The sequence below is a fragment of the Myotis brandtii genome, unplaced genomic scaffold, assembly GCF_000412655.1.
Source record: "Myotis brandtii unplaced genomic scaffold, ASM41265v1 scaffold68, whole genome shotgun sequence".
NCBI classification, from domain to species: Eukaryota; Metazoa; Chordata; class Mammalia; order Chiroptera; family Vespertilionidae; genus Myotis; species Myotis brandtii.
In genome coordinates this window covers 3,073,975-3,091,162 of record NW_005370657.1, presented here as the reverse complement: position 1 = coordinate 3,091,162, position 17,188 = coordinate 3,073,975, and the positions used below count along the sequence as shown (strand labels likewise).

The following is a 17,188-nucleotide window of genomic DNA, read 5'->3' as shown; positions in this document are numbered from 1 at the left end:
ACCGTGGGGAGTTAGCACAGGGAAGAATTCTAGTGTCAATTTTACTACCTTTTTTTTTTAAGTTGGGGGAAAGAGAGTTAAGTAAATCGACTGCAAAGCAATGTTCTTTTTATATTAAAATATAGTGAGCTTTAACAGTCATTGCCCCTCCCCAGCTCTTCCTGGCTTAAATGTGAAGGTCACAGTGTAAATGTCAATTTCTCAGGGAGCAGTTCCCTGAGCATCCTATACTAGACCACAAGCTCCCACATCTTGTTATTCTCTCTCAGCCCCTTACAATGACTCTCCTCCTAGACCAGTGATGGCGAACCTTTTGAGCTCGGCGTGTCAGCATTTTGAAAAACCCTAACTTAACTCTGGTGCCGTGTCACATATAGAAATTTTTTGATATTTGCAACCATAGTAAAACAAAGATTTATATGTTTGATATTTATTTTATATATTTAAATGCCAGTTAACAAAGAAAAATCAACCAAAAAAATGAGTTCGCGTGTCACCTCTGACACGCGTGTCATAGGTTCACCATCACTGTCCTAGACTGTAAGGTCCTCCTCAGCCAGGGCCTTGTAGATCTGCCTCACCACTGTCTCCCTGCACCCGGCACAGGTCGGCACATGGGAGACACAATGTGTGAATGTACAACAGAGCTACAAATACATTATGGATAAATACACACATTTTACATGAATTTTGAAGATAAACTGAGAATGCGATGATGTCATCATTAGCTGTCTGTCCCTCAGACACGAACCCTGCACTGATGGTAGATGTTCACAACCCCTCTCTGCTCCTAGCAGTGCTTTAGGGAATGTTTGAGAAGTCCTAGACCAGACTATGTCTTTGGTGACAGCCTAGGGGTCTTGTGAAAACACAGTAAATTAGCAAGCAATAAGGTGGTCTATGACTCTAAACAGAGATGTTAAGAGGGACTCCACTTGACAAAATGAACATTTATGTTTCAAATCCTAGATGAAATTTTGTAAGGGGAAGTAGGAATGAATATCCTAAGTTTTATTAACAACATTGTAAGAACTTTTCAAGAGGAAAAGTTTTGCCTTTCATATTAAAAGGAGAGAATGGACAAAAAAAAGTAAAGATGCTTCTGGTTCAACTTTGCAGCAGATGATAAACACCCCCACTTCATAATGACAACAAATACTGAAATAGAGCGGGCAGAAAACAATTCTGCTCAGAATACCCCACTTTGAAGCCTTCTCTCTTTTGTAGATCAGGAGACACCTATGTAGTATTTCTGCATCAATGTGGGAACTGAAATTGGATCTGCTTCAGTTTCTCAAGTGTCTGTCATATCCAGCCTCATGCTTCAGCAGCCTGGTCAGGGTTGCTGGAAAACAGCATTTTTAAACAACAAAATACTAAGAAGCTCAGAAGGTCACTGATTGTGAGGATGAACTTGACAAAGGGAGAACTTGATGAACTCAGGCCTTTACCCACTAAATAAAAGGTCAGTGTATTTTACCAGCTAAAGCAGGGGACTTGACAGGCTACTTTTCATTATGTCAAAAACACACCCACCCAACTGTTAAAATTAGTAAAGAGGTTTCAGCTAATTCTTCTAAAATTGGATTCTCCATTTACATTTTTCTTAAACCGTGGAGACTTTCTGCCAGTACAGGTAGATTCCAAATGTCAAGTAGGTCAGTAATAAAATGCAAAGCTGGAGAGAAACTTTAAAAGAGACATTTAAAAAATGGGCCTTAGCAGAGAACTGACTGGAACACACTGTGAAAAGCTTACTTCAGTTCAGTACATGAATATTAATAGAAAAACCCTGCAGTGTTCATAAATAGTGTGATTTGATGAAATAATTACAAATGCAACTTTAAATTTTAGAACAACTACAAGTGTCTATAATGATATTCTCCCCCCCAAAAGCAAAAATATTTTAAAACCCCGCGGGTTTCCATTGACAAAGCTATTTACCTGAACAAAGAAGAATTCTTTGCTCAAATATCTATCACCTTCTGATTTTTTTACAAATGAAAACTGGGGAGAGAGTGCCAGAGGGAAGGGCAGCAGAGTATTTAAACATTAGGACAGCCATGAGGCCTACATCTTGGTTTAATAATGAAATAGTTTTCAATTTATCATTATTATTAAAAGGAGAGTCGTCAGTCTGGAAAAAAGATGAAGTTAAAGGTTTGTGGGTAAGCAACAGAAGTTCACTGTCAGCCTGTCAAAGGCAACTAACCCCTAATGAACAAACAGTGCGAGAACTGGCAACTCCACACGGCACACGTGTCATCTCAAGTGGTCTGTCTGCCCTCTCACTGAAGTCAGGAAAGAGTAGCAGAGAGACCAGTGCATTCTGAACTCAAACAGGTGAAGCTGTCTGACGAGAGGGCCGAGCTCTCTCATGCAGGGGAGCCAGGCGCTCTCTTACAAAGACTGAGGAGGTCACTGTGCTAGAGGCTGAGGAAGTTCCGATGAGCGTTGCTAGCCTGACATCTGCCACCAAGTTCATAACTAAGTTCATGTGTCATAATGGGTAAGTAGTAAGTATTTCACAGCCAACTGTGAGCATTAACATAATTTTTTCTCTTTTTTAAGTAAACGTATTTGTGTTTGCCTCTGACAAGAGGATTTTTGTCTTTTCATTAATCACCCTCCAAAACAAGTCCACTCCACAATACAAAGTTCAACAATACAAAATACACCCTGCCTTTCCCAAATTGATGTTAACTAAACTTCTTTGCCAAACTGCAGATCCTTCTATTTCATGAGGCCAGACTTAATAAAGGAATAGCAAGGGCTTCTTATTTTAAAAAGCTTTTTGGATGAAGAAAATGGACAGTAATTTATGTAAATGCACCAATCTCAATCAACTTCCCTAGTATGAAAGGAATAAATAATGCAGGTCACTGTTTTTCGGATAATGAGTCCTAACTCTTGGCCAACGATATGGCAAAGACTCTGACGGAAATATCAGGACATGCATACGGAGGTGAACATAAATAAATGTGTGTATGATAAACATGGTTGCTGGGGATAAACACAGAAAACAGGTAGATATCCAATTGGACAGAGATGGCTGGGACAGAGGGATAGCGGTATCTCAGGAAGTTTCATGGTCTATCTGTGACAGCACAATTTCTATTAAGAAGGTTTAAAAAGTTAGTTCTACCTCCTCTTGGATAATGCTATCTTAGACTATAAGAGATCTGTCACAAAATACACTGTTATGTAAAAAAATTCAGGAACAAAACATGAGAAAAAATAAGGACCCTAAAGGAAGATGAATGCTTAATAAATATCTTTAAATATCTGGAGCTCTTTAAATGCTATTCGATTGGCACCTAGAACTCCAAAGTAGCTACTTTCCCCTGGGAAGGGGAGGGTATGTCTCTTCAATCATCCCTAAATGCAAAGAGGTTTGACCCCCATGCAATGGATAAAAGTCACCCAAAAAATGAACAAAAGAGGTGTTTGGAAAAACCAGAACACCATTCATCCCAGCTAACGACTTGTTCATTATGAGTGATGATGGATAAAGACTTCTCATGCTGAGATGAAATCAAGATTTATATGCATTGTTTCCTCTCCCAACTTGTGGGAAGATCATCATCATTTAATTCTATCTCTGCGGCCAGTGATGGGCATCCAGAGAGCTGGTTATCAAACGGCGCAGTCAGCTGGCAAAAGCCGAAACGTGCAGTTGGCACATCTGGACGGAGCCGCCACAGCCGAGGGTGAACAATGACTCCTGGCAAGCATCCAAATTGCTTGCAGACGCTAGCAGGTCTCATCTACAACCGCCCCTACCAGCATCTCTCTCTCTCTCTCTTTTATGAGAATCAGATTTTCATTGCTCCATTCAATTGCTCTCCTCTGCCATTTTTTACAGCTCTTATCGTTCCCCTGGAATATGGCCTTGAGACAGCTCATCCGTGTCCTTCACTGTGTTATCTCTTCTAACTTTTATTAAAACTTCAGCTTTCATCTAAAGATAGCTAATTAAATCTGGAACAGATTATATGCCTCCCCTTAAAAAGAACACAAACCTATTTTCTTCAACCTGAACAATGATGTTTTTCCTTTCCAAAAGATGAAACCAAAGGTGTTTAAGAAGTTTCATTTACTTACAAAGCTAAGATACCTGACATGTCATATGTAGGTTGATTTATATTAAAGATGTCTGTGGTCTGACAAACCTTTTAGCTATTTTTCAAAATAATTCTTTCTCTATATTGGTAATATTTTTTTCCATATCTTTTAAATCCCATAGCTAATGCCATAAGCTTAATTTCTGTATAAAGTTGGGTAATGAGAAATTAGAGATTAACAGACATTTCTGTGAATCAATTGATTTATCTTAAAAAAAATTTTTTTTTACAGTTGTCCTCATTTGGTAAAAATGCATTTTTCCCTTTTATTTCATACTGCAAGCACTACAAATTAAAAGTTTCCTCCACTGAAAATTATGTGAAAACATGAAATTAGAAGAATTACTGCAAATTTAGGACTGATTTGGTTTTCAAGATAGTTTTACACCAACTAATAGTAAGCTCAAGTAGCTTTGTCTTAATCTATCACAAATCATTAATGACAAAGCTTCATAATCAATATGAACACATTCTTCTCACATATGCCACTGACCCAGTACCTTCTTTAGGCTTAGGGGGAACTTAAAAATCACTTTGTTGTCCTAGCCCAAGCATGCGAGTTTGACATGCTTGCGCCCGTTTGGCTCAGTGGATAGAGCGTTGACCTGCGGACTGAAGCGTCCCTGGTTTATTCTGGTCAAGGGCATGTACCTTGGTTGCAGGTTCAATCCCCTGCCCTGGTCAGGGTGCATGTGAGAGGCAACCAATCGATGTGTGTCTCTGTCTCTCCCCCTCCTTTGCACTCTCTCTAAAAAATCAATGGAAAAATATCCTTCGGTGAGGATTAAGCAAAAAAGATAAAAATAAATCACTTTGTTTACTGTAGACCTGCTAACCAAACTTTCTAGCAGCAATATCTGGAACATCTAGAAGCCAGCCATCACACACACATGCACACATGCACATGCAAGCACATGCATGCACAAACCAAGCACTTTTAACCAAGGTTTTAGCTTATATTGCCAGGGTATAATTTAATTATGCTACCTGAAATTTTCTGAGATCCTTTTCTTCTCTTCACTGCCTTCAGCAATATTTCTTTCATAGTGACCTTTGTGTTGTCCACCTGAATAAGGGAGAATCCATGAGCAGCATTTCTGTAGGAAAAGACAAATATTAAATCATCACCAACACTCAACCAGAGGGATGGTATATTGCAGTCTTCACTGTGTTTAAGAAAGTTTTAATAAGTGTAAATCAAAGTGCCAATTATTTAAAAACAGGTTGAAAAGAGCTACTTCTAATAAGAGAGAGACAGAGACAGAGACAGGAAAGCATTCTAGTATGAACAGTCCCAAGTGAAAGAGAGGTCAGAGTTATGGAAGGTTTTTCTAAATTATCTCAAATTGAATCTAATTGGTCTGTGTGGGTCACTCATACCGGCTCCCAAGCCAAATCCTGCAGCAAGGATTGACAAACGATAAACTTGGCTTGTGTCAGTAGATGTCACTGCAGGCAGACACTGCCATCATATTAAAGCTCATGGAGCCTGGGAGGAAAAATGTCATGTATGTGTTTGTGTGTATGGGGGCGGGGGCATCTGACAGCCCAAAGCAATTTAGAATAAGGAAAAGAAAATGCTCTTCTTAACTAGCCAGTAAAAGAAACACCCTATATTTATATATTTTAAAAATATACTCTAGGTACACTTCAGTAGGAAGGTTTTAATCTACCTAGTCCTAAAAGGTCAAACAAAATATTAGCTGAAGCATAAATAATTACAAGGCAAAATACTAACATATCACTACTTGTAAGCCTGTAGCCAGTCGAACCTAAGCGGGGGTGGGGTTCACATCTAGATAGGAAAAAACTGGTAAGGAACAAGTACCCTAAAAACAGAAGCCCACCTTTGTTGAGACACAACTTCGCTAAGACTGTAATTGCAATAACAAGCATCACAGATACTCCTCACTATGCGTGGGCACTGGGACAAAACGGGCCAATTCCAAGAAGCTCGTGTAACAAATGGGACCCGAGTTTCCAACTATGGAACATGGGAATTGCCACAAGGAGTTTGGTTGCATTCCCATTCCCCATAAGAATCTCAAAGGGGCACGTGGCCAAAAAACATGGCAGAACTTCAGATTGACAAGGAATCGGAAACAAAAGCCAAGCCCCAAGCCAAGCCAGGGGAGAGCTTCCTGGTGGTAGGAGAGGCTGGAAGGGGCCTTAGCCCTCGCTTGGACCCAACCAGGTGGCTGGCTTGCCACAGGGGCTAGGGGCTGATCTCCAAACCAAGGACCCAATTTGCTTCCCTAATACAAAGACATCTCCACACCCCTCCTCTCCACACGGCTTGCTGTTTAATCCTTGACATTCCATTTGTTAAAAAGCAAAAGCCGACGCTGGTCTAGCCAGCACGATCATTCATTTTAACTTGGTCAAGTTCTTGCTATCGAACAGCAGGCCTGAGAACTGTCAAGCTAATTTTACCGAACACTCCGTTACTGAATCAGCCTGAGCCATGGCCATTCTTTACCTCAGAAGCTGGACCCCATCCCAGAACAATCTTTAAAAGTTTATTTTACTGATCAAAGCAAAATAAGAAATAGCTCTTTTTTTAAAAACTATATTTAGGGAGTGATGCAGTAAGTGATACTTTGGCAAGAGTACTGAAATGTAAAGTGCCTTGTGCATTTATAAACTTGGGGGTATTTGCTCTGGCGCTAGGCCAGTGTGTGTTTGGAACGAATGCCAATCATCCGCGTTCAGACTTGCTTCCCCTGCTCTCTCCTCAGAAGCCAGGGTGCGCTCCATCTGTGACAATATGTTGGGCGATGGATGAGTAGGGCCTAAAAGGGAACACAAGTTCTCGGGTACTCACACACTGCACTGGGCTGGGTCTCCTGAACTTCCATCCACCTGGGTTCCACCTGAACCATTTTAGATGTGTCTGCTTATAAACTGCTTACATTCTCTCCTAATCTGCCGCTGGCTGATAGCATTATTCCCAACCAATATGTTTATCTTTTTCAGCACAGGCAGACTAAAAGCTCAAAAGGAAGCCTTGTGTTTGGACTAACTTCCATAAATTAAAAGTGTCCTTTTAAAAGATTTTTGAGCGGGGGAAAATCCCTAGTCTGTATTTTTCTGCCATTTTACCAAAACGTACCTGGGTGACAAGGTTAGAGCAAGCCGAGGAAATCCCTGGCACTTATCATCCACAGGCATTACTGATAAATTGTGTGGTGGAGGAATAAAGGATTACCTTCTGTATTTTTTCATTACACTTTTCTTTTGTTACAGAATACATAAATCCATTGTGGCACAATGTAATATGTATCACCATGCTACACCTGCGGACGCTTCCGAGCGGCTGCCATGTCTGTGCAGTCAGGAATGATAAGTGAACCACCCGTGAATGTTAACGATAGTGATCATTCTGAGGTAACTCGGCTCTCCATCTTCCTTTACAGCCTCCGTGCTGAAGCCAGGGTAGCAAGGTTCACGAGAGGAAAATGAAAACAACAGTGAAGGGAAGGGGCACGCACGGCTCAGAATGTGCCTTCTCGGGTGCACGCTATCTTCCTCTGGGGCTCCATTGTGGTAAACACGTGCACATTAAAAGGAGAGCAGGGTTGTGACCCACACACTGCACACTCGGGCAGACCTAATGAAAGTTTCCTCCGGTCAGTCTCGCACTCCACACTTCTCTCCCTTCGGATGGGTGCCAACTTTGGACCCTGTTCCAAGTCTACAGCACTTACGGGGGTAAAATGTTTCTAAAACACAAGAGTACAGAATGGAAGTGGTTCTCAGAACCCATCGAGGTGCAACTGTTAAGTTCCGCTCCCATTTAATAAATGGATAGGGAGACTTGCTACCACAATTTTCAGCTTGACTTCCAAACATTCTGAGTTTTATGCCTCATTTCTTCATATCCAGGATTTTTTATGGGCTTTCTAAAAAGTCTATTGAAATACATCTTTTAAGGCTGCTTTTATTCAATGCTGAGCATTGGGCCTGAGATTGAGAAGACCAGGATCTTAGGGGAAATGCTAGTGGCAGGTGGGAAGGGTGCTAGTCCTGCCTCCCTTCCTCGTGGCGCTGCATTCCAGTCTCGGAGTTGTGACCTGGGATGGTGGAGACTAGCCCGCAGATGGACAGGTGGACGATGGACAGGCAGGCGGGCCGCAAACCCAGAGTCTTGACTCAGAAACTGCTCCTCCTCCTGCTCCTCTTGTGGGTAGACAGCCTGTTTTCTGCCAGCGCAGGGCACCCTAGGGCACTGCCACTGAGAAGCAGCTGCCCTGCCGCAGCTCCCTGGGCTGCCTGCGCTGGGTGTAGACTGAAGCGCCACTTCAGGGAGCTGACTAAACGGCCAGGAGTGCTTCAGTCAATTCAAAGTTAGGTCCTGTCAAGTCTCGTAACCACTGAGAAACGTATGGGCGTTTTAAAAAGAGATTTCTCACTTGAGGAATTCAGCGCTGTCCCAGTGCAAAGCCAGTTACCAGCAGGAAGTGTTTATACCAGCATTAACCTAACACAACAAGCATTTCTCTACCAAGCACTAAACTAGAAGTGATGGGGCACAGAGGGGAAGCAGGGGCACAGGTCTTTATCTAAAAAGCTTATTTATAGGGAGTGAGCTGGAACCAGAACCCAAGTTGGAAGGCAACATATTAGAGGAAACGCATGGGCTGGGAGTTAAATCCCTTTGGTTCCAATCCTGGTTCCATGGCTAACCGAATATTGCCTCAACATGTGGAACCTCAGCTGCATCCGTGAAATGAGGAGGGCACTTCCCTACACAACTGTCAGGAGGATAAAACGGTCAATGAATGCCAAGCACCTGGCACCAAGGCTGGCAAACAGTAAAAGGAGTTCATAAACGTTCGTTTTCTTATGGTTCCCTTTGTCCCAAGTCACCACTCCAAGAGAAGAGGCCCACTTGTTCCCTCTCCCCTAGCCCCTCAGTAGAGATTGCGTATTTGGGAGGATGGATCTGAACCCTCACAGTTTTGTGTTGTTGTTTTCTTGTCTATTTATTTTTTAGCTGATTTTAGGGAGTGGGAGAGAGAAACATGGATCATTTGCTTCCTGCATGCCTCAACCTGGGTATGTGCCCTGACTGGAAATCGAACCCGTGACCTTTCAGTGTATGGACGACACTCCAACCAACTGAGCCACACAGGCCAGGGAAACCCTCACAGCTTTTAAATCGGCAACACAGGGCCATTACAATGTGCAATTTGCTGGGCATGGTGGCAATATGCAGGGCACTATCAGCAAGCAGCCTCTCTCTGGCCCAGGCATCAAAACCCCCTTGAAGCTCAAAGGAGAGCACTCTAGGCTCCACTGTCAAGGTTTTCCTTTTTGAGAGAGGAAACGAGAAGCAGGCGTGTTCCACCTCAGCTTAACTCATTGGCTGTGGATGGGGATGATGGAAGGAAAAATCATGGTGGTACTGCAGAGAAATTCAATGGGACTAAGAGCCTTTTGATCTGAAAAGCGCAAGATATTATTCAACAGTTATAACAATAATAGCAGCAGCTACTATCTGTTGAACAATTACTATGTGCCAGATGCTGATTAAGCTTTAAAAATCTACATTAACTAATGCAGATTTTACTATTATTATATCCATTTTATAAAAACTAAGTCTGGAGGCATTAGGAAATTTACCTGTGGTCACTCATCTATTAAAGACCCTATTTTGGATTCAGAAATCAACAATATGATTCCCAACCCAACTAGCACAGTCCAGTGGGAGAGAAAAAGAAGCAAACCAAGAATTATAGTTCTGTGTGATGAGCGCAAAGATGGAAGCCAGCTCAGAGAAGTGCGAAAGCACAGGGGCACTTAACCCAGCGGGTAGAGGTGAGGGGGTCAGAGAAGCTTCTTAGTGGAGAGGTCTCAAAACACAGTCATCATTTAGCTCTACGACATGCTCAGAAAGATGGTTTACCAGGAGGCAGTGAAGTAAGCTCTACAACGGAGCCTGCTATGGAGTCCTAGCTCTGCCTTCCTTGGGTAAATGATATAATCTCTCTAACTTTCAGTCTCCTCATCTACAAAATATATTAATTTTAGGCTATAAGACTAGTGTGAGGGCTAAATACTTCTAAAGTAGCTAGCACGATACCTGTATATAAAAAATGCTTACTAAGCAAGTTAATATAATAACTACGGGCTCTTTATATGTACGAAGAAGTGATATATAATGATGAGACAATGACAGTAGTCAACATTTACTGAGGATGTGCTTTGTTCATTTAATCTTCCCAGAAAAAGTAGGTGCTGTTATCAGTCCCATTTTATTATCAAGGAGGAATTAAAGTTTGGTAAGGTTAGGACCCTTGCCTGGAGTTACACAGCTAATCAGTGGAGGAGTCAGGACTTGGACACAGGTCAGCCAGACTCCAAAGCTTTGGTTTTAAACCTCTCTGCAGCCCAGAAGGCAGTCCTGGGGGCTTGGGAAGAAGAGGCTTCCAGGGAGCATATCCTCCAGATCAGAACCACTGAGCAATCTATGGAAAAGTTCAACTTCCCTGTAACAAGTTCAATTTGATTATAAATGTCCCAACTCTGAACTAACCCTATGACTTATAAGGTCCCTACTGAAAAGCCCTTGGAGAATGCCATGGTTTTACGAGCCAGTGTCAGTTTGTGGAAGTGGGAAAAGGTTGCCAAGAGTAGCATTCGATGCTCCAGTCCTGACCAGTTCATAACAGAGATGAAGACACACCCCTCTAGTTCCCAGCCTGCTCTGGTCCCAATTCCATGCATGTTCATTCTCTAGCACTTCAAGGCACAAAATGAAAATATATGAGCAAGAGAAAGCTTTGCAATAACTGTAGCATGCCTGCTTTAAAGCAAGCCCGTTGGGTATTACTTTATCCATAAAGAGAGTTTACACTAGTGCGAATGCCACATTTTGTTTCCCCTCGCAATGACAATTTTTTTTTAAAGATCAAAGCGTATTGTATGAGTATGCGATGTTTGACATTGGATAAAGTACTCTTTTTCAAAACAGACATTTTCCAAAAACATAACTCGCTAGACTAATGGGCAGTGAGAAGCCAAAATGACTGCCCTCCGCCTTCTCCTTGTGTATCTTTGCCAGAGTCCTTGGGACTTGCCAAATCCGGTCATGCCTGCTTAGCTTGCTCGACTGATTGTGCCAGAAAAGAAAATAAGACACAGATGTATTTGAGCTCTTTGAGATGCCAGTAAGAGAGACAGCTAATGGCTTCATTTCGACCCTCCCCTTCCAGCTGGGCACAGGTGGGGGATAATGAGGTCCCTCTCCCTAATCAAACTCAATTATTTACTACTCTATATAACCGCAAAGACATTCACATTCAGTTCAGAATATAAAACACACCGTGGGCTACTTCCAACCACTGCCACTGGGTATTTATAACAAACTCAAGTGGCTAACAGTTTGCCTTGGCAGGAGTTTAAGTGTATAAAGTTTTGCAAACTGTTTCTGTTCAAATATGTCCTGCTGAAATGGGGTCCCAGGCGGGGTTCCATAACTGTCAGGTCAGTGAACTGCATAACATCTGAGAATGTATTCACCATGCAGTGCAGACAGGTTCTGGAAATCAAACGCTTCGTTCTATCGCAACCTTCTGAGAAGCATCACAGTTTTTTCAACAGCAAGACTGACATTGTATTAATAAACATTACAAGTCACTAGCCTGACATGTACATAGCAGCAGCTGACAGACTCCAACATAAGCTGAGGGGAGAACAGAGGAAATCAAAATGAGACATAGTAACCAAACATGGCCAAAGGGGTTGGATCATAAAACAAATCACATTAATGTCAGAAATGTGAGCCCTAAACTTTTAAGATATATAGCAACTAAAGCAACAATCTGGTATAATTTTTGGAAACCAAAGTAAGTTGATGGCTATCTGAAATGTGTGCTTTTATTGGAGGAACAAAGTGAATCCTGGCACACTATCAGCAGACAGACATTCCAGTGAGTAAAACATACACATTTAGCTTGTCTGACCTTTAAATTCTTAGAAGTATGTAATTAATGCTTTCCATCTTTATTACTTGCTCCAATATTTCTGCCACTTTAAAGAGACAAAGAAAAATCTTTTCTTTTCTCTAGACAGTAGCTGTTGCCAAAAAGGGAATCAAGTCAGATTTACAAATACAAAATTAAACAGGCTGCATATGCTCATTTCCATACACGAGGACAATCTGGACAATGAAAATGTTTGCTAATACAACAGAATGAGAAGAAACACTACACAGTTGGTCCTCTATGACGTGAGCAAATAATAAATAACTAGGAAAATTTATACCCATACTGTCAGGCCTGGTTACAAAGAATACAGGCATCTCCCTTTTTTAAAATTCTTCATGCTATTTTAGCTCTGACCCTTACTGAACTGGATGACCTTGCGTAAGTAACTACCTGTCTGTGATCTGCAGCTTATATAGATGCTCCTTGACTTATGATGGTGTTACATCCCTATAAACCTCTCGTAAGTTGCAAACATCATAAGTTGAAAATGCATTTAAATTTTTTTTTGCATTTATTTATTGATGTTAGAGAGAGAGCAAGAGAGAGAGAGAAACATCGATTTTCTGTTCCACTTATTTATGCATTCACTGATTGTATTTTGTATGTGCCCTGGCAGGAGATCAAACGCACTATCTTGGTATCAGGAGGACACTCTAACCAACCGAGCTACCCAGCCAGGGCTGAAAATGCATTTAATGCACCTAACCTACCGAACATCTGAGCTTAGCTTAGGCTAACTCAGAACAGAATATTAAAAAAATACACGTAACACAGTATATTATAGAGTATTGGTTGTTTACTCTTGTGATCCTGTGTGAAAGTGGGAGCTCCAGTTCACTGTTGCTGCCCAATATCATGACAGGCTATCATACTGTACACCAGTAGCCTGGGAAAAGATCCGAATTCAAAATTTGAAGTATGGTTTCTACTGGATGTGTACTGAATGTGTGTTGCTTTCACACCATCATAAAGTCAAAAAAATCTTTTTAAAAAAATGTTTTTATTGGTTTCAGAGAGAGGAAGGGAGAAGGAGAGACAGAAACATCAATGATAAGAGAGAATCACCGATCGGCTGCCTTCTACATGCCCTCTACTGGGGTTCAGCCTGCAACCTGGGCATGTGCCCTGACTGGGAATTGAACTATGACCTCCTGGTTCATAGGTTGATCTCAACCACTAAGCCACACCACCCAGGTAGTCAAAAAATCTTAAGTGGAATCATCATAAACCAGGGACCCTCTGTCTATATGTTAAAAAAAAGAGGTGCTTATAAGCAATAAATCAGATAATGGCTACTGGGGTTACAGAATCGTGTGTGTGCAAAAACACTAATTTTCTTCTTTTGGTCTTCTTTTCTTTTGTTCTCTCCAGACCACAAAGCAAATCACATAAAACTAGAGAGGCTTCAAACTAATGATACCCTTTCATAACGGTCTGGTCATTTGGGTTGTACTGGAGATCAAGTCAAGAAGTTATAGTAAAACTACTCATCCTTTTGAAAACCCCTCATACAGGAAAGAGCAAGGAATCTAGGACTCGCCCCTTTAAAAGGCATCTGAGCTTCCCCTTTATGCAGAGCCAGAGATGCCAAGGCAGCCTCTGGGAGCCCTCTGGGCCACACTGCCCGAGGCAGCCCGGTTCTTGTGCTACCACCGTCTGCCCACTCAGTGGTCCCTTTCCGAAAGAGCAAAATCCTGACTGGATTCTATTTGCTCCGCAGTCTTAGTTAGAACAGTTCCTTTCCCATGTCCATCTGATATAATAAACGTTTTAAGTAAAACGTATACATATGAGGGCTGTTTAAGTGCTCTTACTGACTTCTGATCTAGGGGGATTCTGTCCATTTTATTGGTTTTGACTTTTCTTCCCTTAAAGCTCAGAGTAGCTAGCAGTCAGCAATTGAGGGACTCCTGTTTATATACTTCCTGCCCCTTTTCCACTGGGAGAAAGATGCAAGGAGGAAAGGGGGGAAATGAAGAGAAGGAACAATGGCTTCACTTATTTTGCTGGGACTTCACTCTCTGAAAGGTTGGACACAACCTTGGAGACTCCTGAAGGTCTGCTCTGCCCTGCATTTGCAGGAGAAAAATTTCTAACTTAGACTATAGGCCAGAAAGGTGAATGGGAGGTTGCTGAATCAATAAAATATACACAGGGCAAATGGTCAGTTATCTGCACTATTTCTTCAGACAACTGAGAAAAAGAAACAAAATTCAGTGACACTTTTGTTCTAAATGCTCACATATAAAGATTCTGCTTTACCTCGTGTTTTCAGAAACACTCCAGACATGTGGAATAAACTCTCCCGAACTTTAAAAATAGGAAAGGGATTGACTGGGTCTGAATGTTTGGGAGTGAAAGTGCAGGAATGGGGGGGGGGGAGTATTAAGTTTAAAGCAGTTATTGTTATTCTCTGCCTTTTCCCCACTCCCTCCATTCCCTGGAATGTGGGGTTCATAGTAAAACACTTCTATCCATTCCACTCCCAACCCTACTCTACTAAAAATCATTGATTTAAAAGCTATTGTTTTAAAAAGGACTTTCAGTTTAAAACACTACTATGATCATATGTTAACATCTATGTGTAAAAATTATGTGTTAATGAGAACAATTCTTTTATGTAATCAATAGGTAATATCAATGCAAGTGGAAAACTATTGAAATACCACTGTATACATCTTTTAAAGTAAAAAGAAAAATCTTCTAATGAAACCTTGTGATGTAAGGCTCACATTGCACTGTAAATTGACACAAAGTGAGGGTCTAGAGATGTTTCTACTCTGACCAATAATCCTACTAACAAAAAATTATCCTAAGGAAGTTATTCAACAGAAAGAAAATAGATATAAACAAGGACGATCATAGAATCACTTAAAAGCAAAACAAGAAAACAATCTAAACATCCTATGACAGGCATCCACTGCATCCATTTCTGTTGTCGTGCTCATCACATATTAATGATTTGTTTGACAACTATCTTCCCAATAGAGCATAAGCTCCATGAGCCCAGGGGTTGTCTATGTCTAGATCCTTGGCACATAATAAATGTAGGATGCAGGAATTAAGAACAGATATTGAAAAATTTGTAATATAATGTGAAGTAAAAATAACTATATATCTATATCTATCTATATATCTATATATCTATATATCTATATATATATACATGCTAGAACTGAAACTCTGTATGTATATACACATAAAAATGACTGTACAAAAATGAAAGTAGTTATATTAGGATGAGGAATCATTAGATAGCTTTTAAATTACTTTAAATATTCTTTAAGGTTGTTGTTTTAGTGCCTCTGAAAAGTAAAAAGAAGGAACATATTTGCTGTTATATACACTCAACATGACTTCATCGTAGAAATGAAATGGCAATTATAAAAGCTTGAAGCGTCACCCCAGCTCACCCACAGGAACCCAGGTATCCATTTTTTGCTCAAGGATAGAAAGACACAAAATACTCATATATCATAGCTAGCATAACCCTATTTTTAGTAAAATCCTGAAACAAAGGCAATATGTTTTAAAGAGACAGGTAGAAAAGTCCTCTAAAGCACTCTTTTGAAGAGTGAATTTGCTGGTTACTAACAGCAGGGGGTGCCAAAGGGATCGCTATTGTTCCCAGGAGATGGCCAGGAGGACTGTCGCCACCTTGGCTAAAAAGCTTAAGCTGCGCTGAGAAAATACTGCTGGTTTTCCCCTAACAATGGGGACCTATGGGTAAAACTCAGGTGCTCTGTAGACTTGAATGAATAAAAATTACATTCTTATTTTCACTAGCTATTTAGCATTTTCTTGAATTATAGTCAACAAATCACAATGTTTTCAGCAGTGCTGGTGAGTTGTCATGAACAGAAATCATAGATATAATGATAGCACATTCCAGTTGGTGCAGATGTCTCCAATATCACAATCACTCCCTTTGAAACCAAATTTCAGGAGTTACCAGATCTTGTTACTCAATGTATTAACAACACCATACATATTATTATTCTATCACAAATTTAACAGTTTGATAACTAAATACAAGAAATCCTTGTGTAGTCATGTGAATGTTATTTTCTGCATTTACACACACTTTTCTGAGAAGGGCTTTTATAGGCTTTACCAGACTGCCAAAGGCACAGGCAGGCAGGGTAAGAACCTCTGCTCAGCCTAAAGGAAGGCAACCAAAAGAAATCATCAAAATGGATCTGAACAAAGTTGGCAAGAAAAGGGAGTATGTGAAGTCACAAGAGAGAAGTGGCTGTGATGCACATTTTCATTCAATTTGAAGAGAATTTTTGCCTCACAGGCTCCAAAGTGCCCCAATCTGTCCAGAGGCCTAGTTCATGGGTGGGACATTCAGAGATCGACTTAATACAATTTGCTACTACTAAGCAGTCTGTATTTAATATAGGTGCAGAGGCATGAAATACAATGTGAATGTTGTCCCCAGCATCTCTCTGGAAGTAATAATTACCTGTGGACTCTCCAGATACCAAATATTCATTTAATGAACAAAATCAAATCCAGAATTACACCAAAGGCAGAGATGAGATACTGAGATAAGCAACAGAGTCAATACTCACATTCGAACAAAGAGTGACTCTTTGGATGTCAGACCAGGAGATGAATACTTTTCAACCAGGGCCAACGTACTGAAGCCAAACTTATGAATGGGCTCATTGGAATCCAGCGGGGGGAAATCTGTGTCAACCTCCCCATCATCCTCAGCAATATGCAGGCAGTAGGCACTGACATTGTCGCTGAAAGGCAAACCAAAAAGGTGAGTGAAAACCAAGCTAAAAAAGGAACTCGGCGACCAGAGGCCCTGATGTACAGCAAGCAAACTGGGGAAACTGCTGTCCTTTACCCCGAAGCCTGCAGTTATATTCAGATCCCCCAAATCCCACTTCATTTGATAAGGAGAAAATACATGGCAGTGCAAAGGGGGGAAAACCAATGTGAAACAAGAGCCTTTACACTCTCTGTTCTTCCAACAAATACTTACTGAGCACTTGTTATAAATAAGACACAGAACCCTTAGATCAAAGATGGTTAGCAACAGTCCTCAAAGCTTACAAT

General features: G+C 41.0%; 1 protein-coding gene across 11 annotated transcripts in view; it reads right to left on the bottom strand.

The window, feature by feature from the left end:
• The window catches only part of MAPKAP1 (mitogen-activated protein kinase associated protein 1), a 190,004-nt gene that overhangs the window by 91,612 nt on the left and 81,204 nt on the right, over positions 1–17,188 (bottom strand). For 10 of the 11 annotated variants that reach the window (XM_005881489.2, XM_014529392.1, XM_014529397.1 and 7 more), the window contains 2 exons: positions 16,693–16,869; positions 5,112–5,221 (listed from right to left, as the gene is read on the bottom strand). In XM_005881489.2, coding sequence (XP_005881551.1) covers positions 5,112–5,221; positions 16,693–16,869 — 287 coding nt within the window. Of the gene's footprint in view, positions 1–1,271; positions 1,346–5,111; positions 5,222–16,692; positions 16,870–17,188 lie in introns of those variants that run through there. The other variant, XM_014529394.1, reaches the window with a different exon arrangement.